The sequence below is a fragment of the Nothoprocta perdicaria genome, unplaced genomic scaffold (assembly GCF_003342845.1).
Source record: "Nothoprocta perdicaria isolate Ctin4 unplaced genomic scaffold, notPer1 scaffold_189, whole genome shotgun sequence".
Classification (NCBI taxonomy): Eukaryota; Metazoa; Chordata; class Aves; order Tinamiformes; family Tinamidae; genus Nothoprocta; species Nothoprocta perdicaria.
Window position 1 is genome coordinate 1,092,058 of NW_020455082.1, and position 20,221 is coordinate 1,112,278.

Sequence of the window (20,221 nt, forward strand, 5' to 3'; positions counted from 1 at the left end):
CTTGCGCCACGCCGCCAAAGGCCCCGTCAAGGGGGCGGGGCCTGGGACAGGGCTGGGGGCGGGGCATTGAGGGGGCGTGTCCTATGGCTCCGTTTGGGGGCGGGGCCTCGAGGGGGCGGGGCCATCCCCGCTCTGAGCCGGTCCCTCCGCGGGGTTTTTAAGGGCAGTGACCGGCCCGGGGGGACCCGGGTGCCCTTAGTGCTCTCCCTACCCGCCCAGGTCACACTGCAGGCGCCTCGCTGAGGTTCGAGGGCTGGGCATCCCCTGCCCCAAGCTTGCACTTTTCAGTAGCCTTCAGTGAAGTTTGAGAAGGTAAGGACGGAATGATGCTGTTCCCAGGTAGCCCTTTTGGGCTTTCAGTTCTGGGGAGGTCTGAAATGAAACACCGTTAGCACAGAGTGCAATGAGAGCCCCAGAGAATCGTTGGTAGTGTTTTATTTTGTGGTGTCAATACAAAGAAATGACAGTTCTTAAAGAGTGGAAATTCAGATTTCATGTAACAGGGTAGAGGTGTCAAACTTCTCTGCCCTTTAAAAAAATGTTCTATTAGAAAGGTAAATAGAAGATAGAAAGGTAAATAGAAGGTATGTGTGAGGTCCCGCTAAGCAGGCTGGTCTCATACAATCCCATCTGCAAGCCTGTGAGAAGCTGTTCCTGCATCCTAGTGTCTGCCAGGATCTGAGAAGATGGTGCAGAAGGGAGGAACTTCTGAAATGAGGAATTTCTGTTTCTCCATCTGAAGTCAGGTGTAGTCCATCTCTCAAATACCTATCCCTCACTGTGGATTGATAAACTTTCTCAGAGCTAGTTCTGATCATTTCCACATAGCTGGGTTAATGAGCATGGTGGATAATGTGGTTATAATAATCACCTTAGCTTATGAAAGAGACAAGTAGTGCACAGGGGGCCGCATCCTTCCGGCCTCCCTTTCCCCAAACCACCATCTTCAACAGCACAAGAGGGTTTCCCTTTTGTCTCCACAACTTGACCCAAAATGATACCTGCTGATAATGGAAACCATTCCATAATGTTAAGATGTTTTTCAAACACAGTTCAAGTCCCTTTCTAGGTATAGATCAGATCTATAGAACAGATAGGAAAGCACCGTTCCTTGCTGGGTGTTGTCCTTGCTGCCTGTCAATAATTTGGTTCGGAGATGTCTGTGATTGTGATCCCATAGATGCGGGTCTCCCAATCTGAGAGCTGTTTCACAAAGCCACGGTTTGGTCTCATGTTTGTTTTGCATTTCCGAACGTATTCCCAAGCTTCCTGTAAACAAGAAGGAAGGAAGAAAGTGTTAGGAATTTGAGCTGAAGGCAAAGCTCATGTATTTATGCTAAGACACTGCACGTGAGCTACACAGCTGCTTAGCTACTTCCTTGGTATTTCATGTTGGACAGCAGGAGCCTCTAGATGAGGACGTGGCTACCAAAAGAGGGACTGTCTAGATCTAGATGAGAACTTTAGAGAAGCCTTTTATCTTTATAAGCTCAGCTCAAGCCTCTCTCTTTATGTGCCCCATGCCTTGCATTATTTTACACTGATTGAGTGATGCAGTCCTGGATTTCCACCAGAGGCTACACCAAAACACTATTTTTTCCATGGATGATAAATGAAGCACTGAAGTATCAGCTATCTACAGCTAAGCAACAAAGGTTATTGTATTTCTGGATTAGTGTGACCCAATGTGGCCGAGCAGCTGGAAAGCTGTCCAGTTATTCCACTGTGTTAAAGCCATCTTCATTATTTATTAGCTTTGTGTAATTAGCCAGAACTGTGCTACCAAAGTGGCAGGCCCACTCATATCAGCCCATCTTTGCTCCACCAATATGCTTGGGGTTGACCAAGCAGTGCTCATCTGACTCACAAAACAGAGCTTCCCCCAGCAATCAGAGGATTGCTTAAGTGCAATGAGACCAAAGGTTAAAAGATTGTGCTCCATTAGTTTGTTTTGCTAATCTTGGTGATTCTGCGTGCTCTGAGGCTGATAATCCAATATTTACTGTTCCAAGGCACAGATGACCTATAGTTCCCCCAAACTCGGTAGATCTACTAACATACCAAACACTAATCGAGTAAGAGGCTTCACATCCCAGACGTGCCTTTCTTTTGCAAAATCCATGTCTTTGGGAATCCTGGAGCCACACTAAAAGCTTTCAAAGATCTTTGCCTACACTGGGTGAAGAGTCGACAGGAGTCTGTTGCAGTGTTTCAGTCTGCAACAAACACATTTGTCTGCCAGGGCAATCCACTGCCAGGAAAGTTTTGCCCGGTCAACAGTGTTGCTGCAGGAATCTGTTAAGGTCTTGCCCCCCATCCCTTTTTTTCTTCTTTCCCCTACTTGGCGAAATACCGAGACCAAATTGGTCATCTCAGCTGAGAGAAACTGCCATGATCAGCCTTTGACTTTTGCACTGCAGCAGCAAGCACCTCCAATAATTTAGCAAGCAGGGGCAAACAGCAAGGGAATTGTTATCAATCTGCAGGAGCAATCACACCCAGCATTAGTATCGGAGGCCTGATAGTATCTAGTGCCCTGCTGGCACATTCAACCTGAAATTACCCTTTGGCACACTGATGGTAGGCAATTTCCTGTTATGTTGCAAATGCTTGCACAGAATCGTTTAAATGATTAAGTGTATGCCCAGCTTCGTTGAAAGCCTTCAAGCTCCCACAGGAGAAAACCCACTCTCCAAACAAAGACAAGATTTTTAAGGAGCCGTCTTTCAATTCCCATTCATCAGATAACACCAGCCTGGTCGGTGCCAAGCAAACACAGCGAAATGTTGTCTGTAACAGTGCAATGCTGGTATGTTGTGGGCAAAGTCAAAAAGGATCTCGGGTCTGGTAAAAGCAGGCAGTCTAGCACACAGCTGGGAAATTAGCAGCCTTCGTTACTTTTCTTATGTAATTCAAGAGCTATGGAACAGAATGTACTGGCTCTTTAAACCGTAGATTCCTCTTGGTCCAGTACTATCCCAATCCAGATTTTCCTGTGGTAGTATCATTGAGAGGGGATTGCTTCCAGGGGCAAAAAAAAACCCCTTTACTCTTTTCTGAAGAAAATGGTTAGGTCAGAACTTTGTAAGTACTACAGGATGAACCTCCCTGCAGCCCCATGGTAATAAGAGATGGGATCAACTCAGGTAACTTCCAAGTAGTCTCTATCTCAGATCCAGGAAAGCAGAACTCCTAAAAACTGAAACTGTTGTGTTATTTTTGTAGCCCTGTAGCTAAGCAAGAATATTACAGATGTCATATTAAGGAGTCATAGATCCAAATTCTGTTTTTAATAGTATAAATAGGACGGTCTGAGAGAATAAAATCTATTACATTATCACGTAGACAGTAGACACAGATAATTTATTCCTCATTTATTCCTCATTCCTCATCAATTCATTCCTCAATTTATTCCTATATCTGTTAAGGAACAGAAATAAACTATAGACCTAGTCAGCATCTGTTGGAATTATGAAATGATGTACCTTCAGGGTAAATTGTGAAGAATGCATAAGATAGGCCATGATTACTGTGCTGCTCCGGCTTATCCCCAGGTTAGAGAACACCAGCACTGCTCCATAATTTATCTGAGCATCTGAATAAAGAAATGCCACATTAGTGATACCAAAAACAAACAAAAAAAACCCCAAAACAAAAGAATTGTAAAGATGCTGTGAATGCTGACAGATTACTAGCCTGAGGGACAGGTGCATTCATGAACCCTGACAGGAACAGATGGGCACTGCCAGTTCATTGTTTTGTAAATGTTTGTCTTTTGTTAGAAACCCACTGAGCTAAAAAGTGGCTGAGAAGAAGAGAATCAAATGATAATGACCAGTCAGTGCTTCAAGACAGATCAGTTTCATCCTTTTGTAAGTGTGGTGAAAGTGGCTTACTCATCAGCTGTGGTCAACATCAAATCAGCCACCCACTTTCTTCCCAGATGGGTTTAAAGATACCAACATTTCTGATCAATGCATCAGCCATGTCTTATCAGTGTTCTGTGCTCAAGTTGAAGGAATCAGCTCTAGAACTGGAAGGGACTTAGACTTCACGTGCCTTATCCCTCTGTGGATCACCAGCAGAAAGCATATACCGGTGTTGTGGATATTGGCTAGACATCATTGCTAAAATTAACAAATTCCTTTTTACAAATCACCACTTTGCTTTAAGAGGATGTCATCACTCACATATAAAACACAGGTTCTGTATTTTACAAATAATCTTTTGAACTTTTTCCCTCCCTCTCCAGAGGTGACAGCATGACATGTTTAGGTATACTAACGATTGCAGTCTAGAACTAGGCCAAGGCCACTTCTTTTACTGTTGTTGAGAGGTAGGTTTCTATCAAACTAAATTCTACTAAAGTAGAATTTTCTGAGTTATTCTAGTTCTGTTCTAAGTTCTGTGGGTGGAAATAGCCTCGCACATACACGTACCTGCCATGAGCTCACCTCCTCTCTTCTGCAGATATGTGGAGAACTTCAGTCTAGTGTTCATCCATAATTGCTTCCATTTAAATAATCTACTATAGGCTACCATGTTGTTTAAATAATCTACTATAGACTGCCATTTTTACAAGGGCTACAGCTGCTAAACTCTCATAGTCTATTTAGGAAGCTTCCACATACTAATGTGAGAAAGAGACTTTCTTCTGAAGTACTGCGGGGAATAGAACTGGGTTCTGTTTGAGTTTCCACACATGCTAGTCATGAAATACGATTTAGGACCCCCAAAACACATCTTCAAATATTGTTTTCTTGCTTGTATCAGGTTATCATTTCTTATTGTACATTTTGGTTATAATATTTTTGGCTACTGGGTAGTCTTTTAGTTCTAAATCTATACAAGAGTAGGGCCGTGGTGTGTGGCAAGTGCTATTTCAGGAGCTGATGAAAGATCCATCTTGCCTGGGAGTATGCTGATATTGAGAGATTACAAGCTTTCTGTCTGAGCAAAATGTGGTCACTCCCATTTGATATCTGAAGGTAAATAAAATCTCAGCAATTTCAGATCAGGAACAACTCACCTACAAAATGACAAATGGTAGAAAAGTGAGAGAAAAGATCTGCATCGGGAGAATCTGCAACAGATATATGGAGGAGCTTGTCTTCCGCAAAGCTACATAAAGGGAACACAGCATTAAAGGACCAGGGAAGCAACTTTGCAAAAATGTGCACATACACTTGAGGAGAGTATGCTGCTTAACTTACAGTGCTGTAGGCTGCTTAGAAATGTTGACTTGGGCTTTGATCTTCAAATCCTTGAGAATTTTCGGATCACAAGCCTGCTTGAAATTGCCCATATACAACTTTGCAGGCAGTATCTCTACTGGGTATGGCTTCAAGTTGTCTAGTTCCTGCAGGAAAAACCACAGGCTCACTTTAGAAGTATTTTTTCTTATTAGCTTTGTAACTTCTTAAACTGATGTGAAGAAATGAACACAAGCTTAGTCAGCAGCCCGTGACACATTTTAGTATAATGAGTCATTTAATCATCTGAACATTCTGAAATACTGGAGTCTTTACTAGATTTGTAGAGAACAATTAACAGAACTGCTACCAGTGTGGCATTACTTAAAATAACTGTTAAACGTGAGGCAGAATATATATATATATATATATAGATATTTATAATGCATGGAAGGACAGCAGTGTAACAGAATCATTTTGCTGATTACAGTTTGCAAGCCTCAGGGAAATCATCTGTTCCCTGACAGAGCTGCAGGTGTGAGGTGGTGGCCCAAAACAAGTTCACAGCTACTTTTGATTTGTGCAGCATGAAAGCCAAGAATAAAAGCATGTAAATTTGCCAAGAGAAGCAAACAACACACAGAAGCTAACTGTGCCTCTATAAGCATATCTGAAACTCAGCTAATGCCACAGCAGAATAATAGAGCTAAACTGAGCAGCAAGGAAGTAATCTGTATCAAACCGAATCTGATGGAGAAGTTTAGCAGTTTATAACCCATCACAAAAATAAATAAATGTTTTTTCTTCTGCATTGTAACATCCCAGGGGATAGCACCATGTCATGGACTTTATATCATTTGAACCAGATGTGAAGTTTTATGAATAATGAATATGAAAGACACACTGCAGTGGTATCTCCTCTGCCCTTTAAAGATGCCCCTTTTTTTATATTGCCATCGATGTAAAATGAGGGTAATTGCTTTTAATAAGCTCAATACATTATTTTTATAGGCAAAACTAAATTATTAGGATGCCAAGCTTTCAGTGGATGGCTGTTTTCTTTCTGGGCCCATTGAAACAGGCACCAAGATATGTGCTTTGTGATCCTTGCAGATGAAAAGCTTTATAGACACAGAACCTGTCTAAAAATATTTACTTCTGTAATATCTCAGATAACCACATATAGAGATCAGATAAAGAGATCACAGAGGAACTTGCTTTTTTTTTTAATCACTCTGGACTGTTCATTAGTTATCAATACTCTCTAATAGGCCAGTTTCAATGTCGTCGGAGAAAGCTTCCCAGTTTGTTTTCATGAGCTTTTCTTCCATGCAATAAAAGAGGAAAAGACACAAAATGTAGCTGTAAAAGAACTAGTGGTGTGACTCAGGGCAAGCACAGTAACTCCAAGTACATTCAAATCCTGTGTTTGAAATTACTCTGGTATCAGGTTCATAATACCATTTAACTTCAATTCAGTAGCCATGGATGCTTGATTAGCAATATGAATGCTATTGTTTTCTACTTGGAAATTAAAATCTAATCTCACCTGAGGCATCCAGAATAACTTCTGAGTCCTCAGAAAATGATAGCAGGCTGTAAAACGCCTGTATCCTCCCGTCAGGATGAGCACAGGGTGGCGGGTGAACTGTTCTAAGTCTCTGCCATATCGAACTGCAGTTCCTTCCTCAGCATCTAATGAGATAAAAAAGCTATTTGCCAGGACTGGTTTAGTCTCTCCATCAGCATCTGGGGTTAAATCTGGGCCACTGACACTGATAGCAAACTACTTTTGATTTCACAGGGTTTAGGATTTCATCTAATGGTCTGTAGAAAGCCTTGTTAATTGCTAGACTTATTCTTTAATCACTGCTGCAGAATAAGGCACGCTGGCGTTCACATCTTGATCTTTTATTCTCCTCATAGTTTCTTTTGTAGGTCCAAATAATTTTTTTCTCCCCATTATCCTTTGGGAAATGCTTATAGTAAGTTCCTATAATAGAGCAGTATTCTTAGTTTCAATCTAATCATATTACTTTTTATGGAGACTCTTTTCTTTGCCCCTTAAACAACAGGGAGAGAAGGAGGTGGTTTAAACATTTTTTCCCAACCATTTTAAACGTTATCCTTAGTGATGCAAATTATGTGAGAGGTGGTTGCTCCCCCTCATTCTCCCACAAGATCCATCCAGAGTGCCTCGAACTACGTCTGCTTTAGGATTAGCACAATGGAAAACTGCTTCTGAGTCTTCATAGCTTGCTTTGACAATGTCTCATCATGCAGCATTTATGAACACACATTAACTGTACACCTTATACTCTCAGGTTTTTCCCTCAGAAATCAGGGTGTGGCCTAGATGTAAAACTTTGATAAAACTATAAAAGTTCTTATAACGCTGATAGGAGCCAGGTTCAGAACAACCTAACCCAACAAAAATAAGCGGTTCTTCATACAACACAATTCCTTGCCAAAGAATGTTTGAAAGCCAAATATTTACATGGTTCAAGGAAGACTGCACAAGTTCATGGAAAAGTTTTCAATTCTGCAGCCTTCACAGCAATTTTAAATATGATAATATGACAGGTTTAAATAACCTTTAGAAGGAAGTACTCACTCAGTGAATATAGGGAACTTGTCTCAGCATTTTCAATCTCTGAGGAAGCACTGGCCCCTAAAAGGCAATAAGTAGATAGGGCAAATCTCAATGAAATAAGAGTACGGAGAAGAAAAAAAAATCTTTTCTTTACATGCATTGAAGAACTTTGTGGGGATCAGCGCAAGGGTAGGGAACTGGACCTACTAGGAAGCCTTGAAATAAAACCTGTGTTTATGAAGCCTAAGAACATATGTAATACAGTCAGTAAGAAAAAAAAAAATGAGGTATATCACAGTATTCCCAAATAAAACTGAGCATAATTTGGATCTCTTCCAAATAAGCTCATAAAAGTAAATGAGGAATGTGAAGAGTATCCTTCAATGAGGTCTTGACTGACATGAGTCATAAGCAGGACATCTGACCTACCTTTTTCACTCTCCTCTTTCTCATTATCACAGAAATCCAAGGAGCTGGTCTCGCCGTCATACACAACACAGTATCTGACACACTCCAACTCCTCCAAATCCGGTACCAGATACTCGCCTGTAGGACTCTAGCAAAATCACATCAAAACTGTATCAGGAGAACAAATCCACATTTTTCTTGAGGCATCAGCCCTACAAACATCCTGCAAGTTACCGCTCTGTTGCTACAGGATGGGTTTGGGGACTACATTTGTACTTTATTCTGAAAGACTCCAGTTACGTAAACTGCTCGGGATTGCTTAATCAGCTTCAATGGTAAAGATGTCAGCACAGTTCTTTGTGAGACAGTGCTACAATATGTGAGGCCTTGTGCAATATTTTTCCTGATACTCAGCTTCTATGTCCCAATTCTTGGGGTTGCTGAGGCCACCTTTTCTTTTTCTCTTGTGTTAAAACACATCCCCCCAGTGGTAGAAATGAAACGTTTCACACGGGCAGAGGAAAGACTAGAATAATTCCCTCTCCTTTTAAGCCAGTTCTGGTTTACTTCTAAAGTCCGGGGATGGCTTGAACAAATGGTAAGCTCCCCTCACCTGTTCAATCTTGCGTGCAGTAATAATATGGCTCTCATCGAACTCACGCTGAGTGCGGGCATCTGAAAAAACAACCGAGACAAAACAGTTGGCTTATTTGGTACTTTTAAAGTAGACTCTTCTTCGGAGCTCAGTCAATGGGAATTCAGGCACCAATGCCAAGGAGAAACAGGCAGAGATTATTTCTTAGAAACTGCGACTTTATGAAATGTAGTTAATGAAGCACAATCCTGAGGGGATCCCAGACTGGCCTAACACCAGGTGACACCGCCAACTTCAGGCTCAACACGTGGGGACCCGCTGAAAACATTTAATATCACAGTATTTGGCATCCGTTTTGTTTTTTGTTGTTTTTGGAGCCGTGTCTGTCGGGTCGAGGTCCTACGAGGCCACACACAAGCCGGGTTCCCTGGGGTGTCCATGTGCGCGGGAAGCCCCCGGGTCTGCTGCTCTGCCACCTCACCCAGCAAGCAGAGGTAGTTGGGCTCGGCGAGCCTGCAGAGCCGTGCGTACTGGTTGAGGATGTTGTAGAGCTCCGTGGGCTCGCAGAGCCGCAGTCCCGCCATGCCCGGCCCCGCCGGCCCGGACCAGGCCGCGGCCCGCGCCCGTCGCCATGGCAGCGCGCGCCGACCCGTTGCTACGTTACCGCAAGTCTCGCGAGAGCTCCCGGGTAGGCGGGCGGGCTCAAATATCGCGAGGCGCGCGCGGCGCAGGCCCGCGCATGCGCTCTGCCGTGGAGGTCGTTGGAGTCACCGGAGGTGCCGCGCCATGTTCTCCCGCCTCGCTCGTCCCGTCACCGGCCTGGCCCGCGGCCTCGCCACCACCGCCCAGGTACGCGCCGCGGCCGGGCGCCCTGCTCGGGGCTGCCGAGCCCGCGCCCTCCGCGGCGGGGCAGCCCTGACCCGGCCCGAGCCGCGGGGAAATGGCCGGGATGTGCCCCGCTCCCCTGGCCGCTCCTCGGAACCGGGAAGCGGGCTGGAGGGGCGCGGGTTAAACGGTGATCCTGCCCTGAAGGCCCTAGCGTGTGAACCCTGGCGCTAGGGGACACGAAAAGGGGCCATGGGGTCTCTTTATCTTCCAAAGTAGATAGTTTACCAGTGGCAGCCCCCGGAATAACGGTCACAGCTGTAGAGACAGGCTTGGCGGGCGAGGATCATGTGGTTACTTTGAGATTGTGGTAATTACTAATGAGATTTGGAGCTCTTGGTCTCAGCTCAGCCGTAAGTACAGCGACAGGGTTATTAAGCCTGCAAGCTGTTCTGGTGGGGCCCTGTAACTGCTCTCCCTGGGAGAGTATTTTTGCTAAATTACAGTTGTTGCAATAGGAAAATAACTGAACTAAGGTCAAGTTGATTAAGCTTCTGGGTAAACTATTTTATTTCCTGTCATAGCATGATAAGGAGGCTGTACATGCAGTGATTGGGGCAAATATGGCTTTATCTGGTAAGAGAGTGATTAAAGATATCATTATCAATGGAGACTCTATTACCACGTCACATCTCCACATCACTTCCACAGTAGCCTTTGGTTCTTGATTGCATTGACAGAACCATCACATTTAAGGCTGTTTTAGTCTTTTTGTGTGACTTGCTTCTCCTTTGGCAGGACTTCTTTTCTCCAAGCATGAGAATAGAAGTTTTCAAGAGATAATCTTCCAGAGAGCATGTTAGAATAAAATTGACTCACCAGTGGAACGCAAGAGTAGATTTTATGTGCTTCTTTGCTCTTAATGCTCAATCTTGGAACAGCTACGAGTGCTATTTGGAATGTATTTCAGGCTCAATTTTTTTCATGTATGTGCATGTATTATTTGTCTATAAATTATCCCAAAGGACCAGTTGTTTAAGTGAGATGGCGTATATCTTGATACTGCAGCTAAAACTCGAGAAAGTGTGAAGTGTGTATTGCCCTAAATCACTTCTAGGCCTGCAGAGTGGTAGGTATTAGCCTTAAGCAGCAATCCCCAGCTGAAGGAAGTTAATCCTTTGGAGTGTGTTGCTTTTTCTTCCCCTTTGAGGCTCAGATGATTTAAAAAAATCTTTCTAGCATTTTTTTACCAATAAATACCAAAGATCTTTGGGAAGCAGTCATGGGAATAGCTTTATACTGCTTAAATGGCAACCTAATTTATGTACTGCTTGGTAAAGAAATTGGGAAATAGAACTAAAAGCAAAGAAAACATGTTGAAATCCCCAAGGCCAGTTGAGTAGTAGCTACCAAAACATGTCTCCAATATGTTTTTATTTTTCCTCAGAATAATGCTAAGGTGGCAGTGCTTGGGGCCTCTGGAGGGATTGGGCAGCCCCTTTCCCTTCTCCTGAAGAACAGCCCGCTGGTGAGCAGGCTCAACCTCTACGATATCGCGCACACTCCGGGTGTTGCAGCTGACCTCAGTCACATCGAGACAAGAGCACAAGTTAAAGGTACTGCGAGCTGCTCTATGCCACGTGTGTGCAGAGAACTGTGTTAACAAGTTCTGATGAAGTTAAAGAAAACTTCATCTTCTTACCTCATTCAATTGGAAGATTTCTTCATGGAGTTTTTTTTTCAGTCCTTGACTAATAGTAATAAAGCAGAGTCTCAAAGTATACATAATAGCAGACATTAAGTAGTTTCAAAACAAAAGATAAATGTGAGGTTCTCACAACACTCATCTTGTAGTGTTGGAAATGCATAACAACAAAGCATAAGTTAGAGTCCATCTCTAAGCTTGTTGCTTTGCTTTTGAGCATAAGTCTGAATTGAAGGCTAAAAGGAAAAAAAAGGAAGTGAGTGCTTTTAACTGTAATTTTGATTTCTTTTTTTCCAACTGTCAAATTTACCTGACAAAATCATAATGCATAGATGTCTTCTTTTCCAGGTTTCTTGGGGCCTGAGCAGTTGCCAGAGTGTTTGAAGGGCTGTAATGTTGTAGTAATTCCTGCAGGAGTGCCTAGAAAACCAGGTACGTTCTCCTTGTTAAAAGTTTCAGGGCTTCTAGGAGGTGTTTCTCTACAGCTCTGCTGTTTAAATAGGGCTGTATCTGCTATCATATGGACAGAGACATTCCTGATGTTGATTTGGATGTAAATGATCTGCTAGTGACCCAGAATTTGTGGTATTGGGCGCTGGGATTAACTTCTGTCTTAACTGATTAGCTTTAAAATAAATAAATTTCTGGAGTTTTTGTGTAAGGATGAGATGCAGAGATATTTCAGAGAGGCTGTAAGTAACTTCTCTAGAGTTTCTTACACAAACCAGAACTGTATTCAGAGACTGGTCCTCTGTTTCATTTGTTCATCAGAATTAAAAAAAAGCCATTTATTTTTTGTTAATTGTATGATACTGTTTCTGAGGCTGTTTGAATGTTCTTAAGCCTTTCTAGCATCTCTGGTATATTTCATTCCTACTCTGTCCTACTGAGAATGCAAAGGAAGTATAGATTTTATTCCCATCACTTCTTAATTCTCATTTTTATGTGAATAAAGTAGTTTCTGCAACAGAAATGAGCAATAGCACTTACTGTGTTGCACAGGGCAGTTAGTGTTCCAACTGCAGTGGTAAGTGGGAGTTTCATCCTAGGATCAGCTTTGCTGCTGTGAGCCTCACTGATAATTATAAGGGTCAGTAAGGTGATGCCTCGAGCTGCCAGGATCAAATTAGGACAGTTACTGTCTGGACAGTTACACCTGAGGTGGTCACTCCTGAAAAGAGCTGTTCTATCTGAAAAGGCAGGAATTTCTTATTAACAAGGAGAGCTACCTCATTTACTGCCACTGGAGAGTTTTCTGGATATAGTTAACCAGAAGCCAGAGTTGTTGTATCTCTATCCAGAGTAGAGCATTGCTTTCTGAGTTGCTTGCCAACTAATGTATGAACTGTGAGTAGCTTAAAATATTGAACTGAATATATTTCAGGTATGACCCGTGATGACCTGTTCAACACCAATGCGAGCATTGTTGCTAATTTGACGTCTGCCTGTGCAAAGCACTGTCCAGAAGCCATGATCTGTATTATTTCTAACCCAGTAAGTGTGTTCTGGAGACCTGGAATAGGTAGAGTAGGCTGGGAGTACTAGAGTAACATGGTTCCTGTTATGACATTTATTAGTATTTTCTTGACTGTCATCTTCAAGATCTATAGAGTGTTTGCAGCACAATGATGGGGAGGACCCCTTCAAGCTTGGTCCTAATTACCAATTTACCTTGTTCCATAGTAAAGTTAAATTTAACCTGGGTATAAAAGTGCTTACTTTCATCAACATCTAGATTACTGTGGTTATACTTATTGGCATGTTAGCTGAAATAGTTTAGCTCATTAGCAGAGGTGCCTTTATAATGTGAATGAACAAGTTATTCTCTTGATTATTTCAAATGGAGGAGTTATTCCAGCCTGCCTCCAAATTACTCTTCAATTTAGAGATTGGTTACAGAAGACTTCAAGCTTGAAGTTTACTTGGAGTTGTTTACTAGCTTGTGCAGTTTATGCATTTGCTTAATTATTATATTTTTAATAAATACTTGCTTACTCTTGCTTACAGGTAAATTCAACCATCCCCATAACTTCAGAAATCTTCAAGAAGCATGGTGTGTATAATCCCAACAAAATTTTTGGTGTTACAACGCTGGACATTGTCAGAGCAAACACTTTTGTGGCTGAGCTAAAGGTAGGTCATAACTGATCCTGGAGGAGGGATGCTGTATGGTTCTGTCATCAAATCTATCAAAAATAATTTTTAAATCACTGGACAGAGCCGACATAGCTCAGATTTTTCCAGAGCTGGAGGTGAAGGCAACAGTTCCCACTTTCCATTCTTTCTTTGAACCTGGGGATAGGATTTCTGTCTTGCAAAATTCACTTCAGGACACTTTGGCTTTCCATTTTCATAGCTGTCCTCTGTAAGTGAGCAATATGTCTGCATTAATTCTATTGACGTTTTCAACTCTGATGGTGCAAGCAGAGAACGTTGTAGTGCATCTCTGCAAGCAAAGTCTCTGCTGTCTTAAAATATGTTGTACAGTACTAGGAGGTGTAATAGTATGACTGCTTCTCGTAGCCCTGATGGAGTTTGTAGTTTTGCTGTTATTTTCGTGAACTTACATTAATAGTATTTTATAACTTGTCATCAGGATAACATGGAGTTCAACAGTGCTGATTTAGCTTTGTTCCTGGAGTGTAGCTGCCTGTGAAACTTCTATCATGTATATTACCATTGACTTACAGATATGCCCAAATACATAGGGTAAAGAATGAGTATAATGGCTTTTTTATCCATGTGCTTCAGAAAGTGAAGTTTCATGTTTTCCTTAGGGTTTAGATCCAGCTCGTGTAAGTGTCCCAGTTATTGGTGGCCATGCAGGGAAGACTATCATCCCTCTCATCTCTCAGGTAGGTCATAGCAACTCTTGTGTGGCCTTGTACTATGTTCTCTTCCTCGTCAGTACGTAAGAGTTGATGTTAAGTGTCTTGGTCATGGCACGTAGCCTCCTAGGGTATAGCACACACCATCATCCCTGCTTTTGTGGGGATGCTTTTCCTCTGGGATAAAGTGTGAGACTTTGAATGCTTATGAGCTAAATCTGAACTCCTCTGGGTGTTTTAAATAGCTCCTCTTTTTCCCCTAAGGGGTTCTAGGTTAAGCACTGATGAATAGTGTGAGTGACAAGATATGTTGGTGTTGTATCGTGTGTGTGTTTTTAATAGCTGTTGAGTGATGTGAATGCCTTGCTTCAGTGGGAAAATGAAACTGTCTTTGCCTTGGAGGCCTGGAAACACTGCTTCAATGCCCAGAAGTGAAGTGAGGCAAAGCTCAGGTTCTACGCAGAGGCCTCCTTCAGTAATGCCTCGCAGTCAGATAAGCATTGTCCTCAACTTAAACTAGAAGCTCTTGGAAGAATAAAATGCAGTTCCAGAGTATGCTCTGTAGCTTCAGGAGGAGATGGCTAGAATATGTACAGCACAAAGGGATGCTGTGGTGCAATTCCCTGGGAAAAGGCAAAGCTTTTCTTTAGCAGGAATCAAGTATCCCTCACAGAGGATGTACTCCTGGGGAATAAGAGCAAAGGCTGCAGGGCAGCTGTATCCTGAGAGGGTGCTTGCATTAGCACATCCTGTGGGGACAATGACATTGCTCTTAACAGACTCACAGAGCAGTATGTGAAGGTTCAGATACTTTGTAAATAGTGCTTGTAGACTGGATGCTTCATAAAGTTCTTAACTTCTGTAACATCACAGTGACCTAAATATATAGTAGGTGGCCTTTTGAAATTCCTAAGGCCTGTTACATGCTTGGAGGACAATGACAAGCCCTAGCTTTGTAGTCAGGCCTTGAAGTGTTCTTGAGCAAGCTAGCAATGAACAGGCTACTGTTATAATTCGGGCAGTAGCGAGAAGATTGGTGAACTTCCATAGCTGGTCAGTCTGTCACTCAGTCTATAAGCTGGGGCAATTAGCTTTCCTAGTTAAAACTTCCCGGAGCAATGTCAGCTGTAAAGAAAGTACCACATGGACGGCCTTATACTGAATCTGTAGAGCTTCTAGTATTGGATAGTAATGTTTTCTTCCATTTTTAGTGCACACCAAAAGTGGACTTTCCTCAGGATCAGCTGCAAAAGCTCACAGGGAGAATTCAAGAAGCTGGCACTGAAGTTGTCCAGGCTAAAGCAGGAGCAGGTTGGTTTTGGCTTTGGCTTTTACATAATTCTGTGTTGAATTGAATGAAGGCAGTACCAACCCTAGTATATTCTTTACTGCATTTGTGGTGTAGAATTAAGAATTGTTGCTTGCAAATTTAGCTGTTTTATTACGTCAATATCTGTCTGAAAATGGCAGTAGAAGCAACTTAATTTGCAGGTAAGACCAAACATTAATTGATCCTGCAAAATATTTTACTTCAAAAATCATCTTCTCTATCCAAATTAAGCCACGTCTCCTTTGAATCTGGCCAGCTACCTGGGGTGTAGGTGATCCAAACCTGCTGAGTAGTGATAAGGTTGGGGCTTATGGTCTTCTATGACCACTATTCGGACTGTGCCAAGACTGCAATTAATTACAAATGGTGGAAGCACAATAATAATTGTCTTTGCAAATAGACAGGCCTGGAGAATGAAAAGGGGAGGATTTTAGATATGGTGAATACTGTCTGTTTTTGTCTATAAGTGTTTATACAGAGCCCTGAGGGAGGGGGGCTGAAGAGGTAGACATAAAACTTGCTGTTAGGAAACACTGCTTTGCAGTGATTTATCAAAGTGACTGAGTTTGAAGTAAATGGCACTGCAGCTCCCTAAATACAGTAGTATGGAAGTCTTTTGATATTAAAGAAATGTATTTAAACATGATCTGTGTTTTAAAAGTGACTTGACTTTTGCAGGATCTGCAACATTGTCAATGGCCTATGCTGGTGCCCGATTTGTATTTTCTCTGGTGGATGCGATGAATGGAAAGGAGGGGGTTATTGAATGTTCCTTTGTTCGATCAGAAGAGACAGAGAGCCCATACTTCTCTACACCTTTGCTGCTTGGGGTATGTATTTTAAATAATAGGGCTTATAAACAGTAGTTACTGATTTAGTCTTGTTTTTTTTAACTCTGCCTTTCTGTTGAGTGATTTCAACTTTGTCTCATACTAAGATTCACTCACGTTGACAGATGAGCATACGTTTAAGAGTTCTTGAATATTTTGATGTTTCAGTTATGCACAAGCCTGTTGCTTCACTGGAATGCTGCTGCTTCACTAAGCTCCACTCTTAGACTGCAGCTTACTGAGTAATTTGTGTCAGGAGGTCACACTGACCGTAAATTGGTGCTGGTTTATGAAGGGCTTTCAAATAATTAACCACAAACTGCCATGTGATCACCTCAACTTGATCTGATGCAAGCCAATCCTGCACAAATTGAGGCATGTGTGGAAATTACAGTATGGATTAATAGATTAGGTATGCTATCCTCTGGAGGAAGTTTTCCTTTGTCGCTGTCCCCTGTGGATGAGGCAAAAAACAGAATCTGCAGCCCTGGAAAGTCAGCTGGGCTGGAAAGTGCAGTGTGTTTTCTAAGTGCTAACTGATGCAGGAATGGAAAAGGAAGGATGTTAAGAGGGAAGGATTTGAATGCAGACTTAAGATCTGTAATAGCCAGGAGAGCAGCTCTGAAGCAGTTTCAGTTTGCAAGCCAGTGGCAAATGAAGGGCTTTCACACGGGGAGAGAATTCCCATGCAGGTCTGCAGTACTGGAGAATGGATAGGGCACAAAGGAGTAGATGGCATCCATCTTTCCTGGATAGCACCAGGTGGCTAGTGCTGCATATGCAGCTTTCATGCTGCAGGGTAAACAGTGAATGAGAAGCTTATGAAGGCTGTGAAAATCGCTGCAGAGAGCAAGGTGCTGCAGAGCCTTGCAAGGCAGCCTGAGGTTGGCATGCAGCTCCTAGGCTGGGTCTGTATCCCAGACGAATAAGTAATCAGAGCTGGAAAGTTCCATAGCTGATTAATTGAATGGTTAATTCTTAAATAATTTTTCCCTCAGAAAAATGGAATTGAGAAGAACCTAGGTGTGGGCAAGATCTCCCCCTTTGAAGAGAAGATGATTGCTGAGGCCATGTCTGAGCTGAAGGCTTCTATTAAGAAGGGAGAGGAATTTGCAAAGAACTTCAAGTGAAGCATTGATGATGGAGAGGAATTGCAACTTCCTTAATTTATTAAGGCATCATGTCACTTTACGACTTCTGATTCAAAGCTCATGCTTTGGTTGAAGTCTGTCTGTATTAGCTAAATGATTGTTGCCAGATGCTACTCATCAATAAAACAACCTCATTTTTTTCAGCCTATCAACTGGAATTGCTCTAATGTGCTTATCTCTGAAGGTGGAAGCTGCCCCTGTCTGGAAGGTTATTTGTTTTGATTGTAATGAGATACCAGCCTCTTAAAAGGGTGACCCAGTTATTAGATCTTGTAAATAAGAATTATCCTGTGTCATTCCTTCGCAGAAGGATGAAGATGAAGGGAATTAATTGCATAGATTGACAATGATGGGTAAGGAAGCCTGAAGTTATATTTGTTGAAGTATGTTTAAAAGCATGCATTTCTTCCCCAAATTGTGAGGTCTTTAAAGATGAGGGGCTCCTCCAGCTTACAAAATTCACTCAGATCAGTCCGTGTGCTGGTTTCAGACGTTTTTTACTTTCACTGGTTTATGATAGTTGCAAAATAATCTGCCTTTTAAGTAAAGGTTGGCATTTCAGACCTTTCTAATGAGCTTCTATCCCCAAAAAAAGCTAACTATTGAATGGAAGGAAGCAACACCAAAACTGCACTGCAATAGCAGTTTGTAACTTTGATGGTATATATGGCCTTGCCTGCCTGGAAGCTCAGTTTTTCCACAGTTCCTCCCTACGTGGAGCTTTTCTGCCTTTTGTACTAGTTCAGGCTACTTGTTAGCAACTGAGAAACCAGATGTGTTCAAACACAATCAAGGCAGGCTGAAGAGCTCTGGGAGGAGGAAAAGCTCTTCCAGACAACTGACCCAGGAAGAATGCTTGTATTTTTTTTTTCAGGAGGTGGCATTGCCGCTGTTTATTGTTTTGCCTTAATCTCTTTTGTAATTTGACTTAAAAGTATTAGGAAAAGGGCACCGCAGTTGAAATGTCAGTTCTGTTCTAAGGAAATATTAAAATGATAAAGTGATTTATTTCTAGTTAGGAACAAAAGCCTTGATTTAGCATCTCGATAGACTTCGGTTACATTGATCCTCATGTGAGCATAAAAATAAATGCAAGAAAATGTTGATGACAAGTTCACTTGCTGACTGACTTCTTTCAAGGTAAGCTTTAATGAAGGAAGTGATTAATTCACTCTGCCTCTGTGCTCTGTGGGCTGCTTACCCTATTGCTTTGAATTGCTCTAATCCACGTAGGTTGAACTCTAAGCTGAATTCTAATAGAGACTGTAATTTGATTAGATGAGGGAGATGCCAGAGCCCAGAATCTCTCGTTGAGGAAAGGGGCACATTAGTCTGAGCATGCGAACCTGCTGTTGAAGCTTCTCTTGAGGAAGAAACCCAGAGATAATAGATATAACTTGAAATCTTGCTCTTTTTTGATCAATATTCCAATTTATGAGTTTTGCAATCAATTTACATTTCAAAGAGAGCTTGTTGATCTAATTTATTGTTTTCAACTCTTCTGATGGTACAGTTGTCATGCCGTTAAATAGACAGGGGAATAAAATGGTTGGTTCTTCCCCTGGCCTCAGACTGTGTAGGGGAGAGACTGCAGCAAGCTGCTGTTCTCACTCATGTGTCTGCAGAAACTTGGTGTATCAAAGCCTTGTTTCATTATGGAAATGTAAAGAAATGCAAGTGTCAGCATCAACAGGCTTCGGACAAAGTAGTTGGATGGTATTAATAATCATGGAAAAATGGATCAAGTATCTTTGGGTGGGTGAGAAGGGTGTATGGCAACTGAAGGACTTGAAGAAATGTCCACCCAAACCTAATAAAAAAACAAGAGGAACATTGTGATCAAAGCAAAGAGAAAAGGAAAGCACAGGGCAGACTGTGTCATAAAGCAAGTTCCTGCATGGCGGGTGTCATTGCAGGCACCACGAAAGGCCGTACGGCCTCCAGTGCCAACTATGCATGAAGGCCCGAGGAGGCTGCACAAAAGTCTGCAGCCCCGGGGGGCCAGCTGCACATGGAGGCCAGGGGAGGCCACATGAAAGCCTAGAGGGCTGCTCTTTCCTAGCAGTTTTCTTTATAGTCTCAGTGTACGGCTGGGAGGTAGCATTGAAACTAGCTCCCTTGCTGGCTGCTTCTGTGTGCTTCTGTGCCTGTGATACTAATCCTGCTATAAGATGAAGAGGCTGCCCATGTAAGAACGGCAGCTGAGTACTCAGTTCTGCTCTGTGTACTTGTTGTTAACTTAAAGCAAATCTCAAATAGGAACCATAAATCATTCCTTGTCATTATCTATCTGCAGCTGGCTCTCTTGCTTTGAATTAAATAGCAGGAAAACTACGGTAAGGACAGCCTGGGTGATGGAAGGCTGCACCTTGAAACAACTTGGCTGAATTCATCCAGCCCTGAAAGTCCTGGGCTGCCAGGGATTAGAGGTTTAAAAACAGTTTGTGAATGTGCCTATGGGCTTCTCATGCCTTTTTCTTATTATGAATGATTGATACAATGAACATAGGCCTACAGAACTCTTGATTCTCAACACTTAGAAGAAGGTTGATGCATCCTCCCTGATGTTGCATGTCTCCACATTGTCCAAAATGCATACAGAATTTGCTCCAGGTATACTAGAGCTTACTATTTTGAATCCATAATTTTATTTTTTTATTTTTTATATTTTTATATTTTATTTATATATTTTTATATAAGAACCAGTAGAGATAAATCTCCTTTCTAGATTAAAATTCATTTTATGTGGCTATAATGTGTATTT

The 20,221-nt window shown here is 42.2% G+C and overlaps 2 protein-coding genes across 2 annotated transcripts; one reads left to right on the forward strand and one right to left on the reverse strand.

Annotated features, from left to right (window-relative positions):
• Positions 1–420: 420 nt before the first annotated feature.
• STYXL1 (serine/threonine/tyrosine interacting like 1) lies at positions 421–9,372 on the reverse strand. The gene is made up of 9 exons (XM_026036981.1): positions 9,270–9,372; positions 8,807–8,868; positions 8,215–8,341; positions 7,807–7,863; positions 6,742–6,887; positions 5,214–5,359; positions 5,030–5,121; positions 3,486–3,595; positions 421–1,269 (listed from the first exon to the last, which is right to left on the reverse strand). The coding sequence occupies exons 1-9, from the start codon at positions 9,370–9,372 to the stop codon at positions 1,138–1,140; spliced, it is 975 nt and encodes a 324-aa protein (XP_025892766.1). The 3' UTR covers positions 421–1,137.
• Positions 9,373–9,534: 162 nt separating this feature from the next.
• On the forward strand, positions 9,535–18,598 carry MDH2 (malate dehydrogenase 2). The gene is made up of 9 exons (XM_026036943.1): positions 9,535–9,637; positions 11,061–11,229; positions 11,667–11,750; positions 12,703–12,812; positions 13,326–13,451; positions 14,096–14,173; positions 15,358–15,457; positions 16,155–16,306; positions 17,305–18,598. Exons 1-9 carry the CDS (start codon positions 9,575–9,577, stop codon positions 17,434–17,436), a joined length of 1,014 nt encoding a protein of 337 aa, XP_025892728.1. The 5' UTR covers positions 9,535–9,574; the 3' UTR covers positions 17,437–18,598.
• Positions 18,599–20,221: the final 1,623 nt, after the last annotated feature.

Coding starts and splice junctions, on each gene's coding strand:
- STYXL1 (XM_026036981.1), bottom strand. CDS start 9,372: ATGGCGGGACTGCGGCTCTGCGAGCCCACGGAGCTCTACAACATCCTC. Junction 8,869..9,269: donor CAACTACCTCTGCTTGCTGG/GTGAGGTGGCAG, acceptor TTGTTTTTTCAG/ATGCCCGCACTCAGCGTGAG. Junction 5,360..6,741: donor AGTTATTCTGGATGCCTCAG/GTGAGATTAGAT, acceptor TTTTTCCTGCAG/GAACTAGACAACTTGAAGCC.
- MDH2 (XM_026036943.1), top strand. CDS start 9,575: ATGTTCTCCCGCCTCGCTCGTCCCGTCACCGGCCTGGCCCGCGGCCTC. Junction 12,813..13,325: donor TCTGTATTATTTCTAACCCA/GTAAGTGTGTTC, acceptor TCTTGCTTACAG/GTAAATTCAACCATCCCCAT. Junction 13,452..14,095: donor CTTTTGTGGCTGAGCTAAAG/GTAGGTCATAAC, acceptor TGTTTTCCTTAG/GGTTTAGATCCAGCTCGTGT.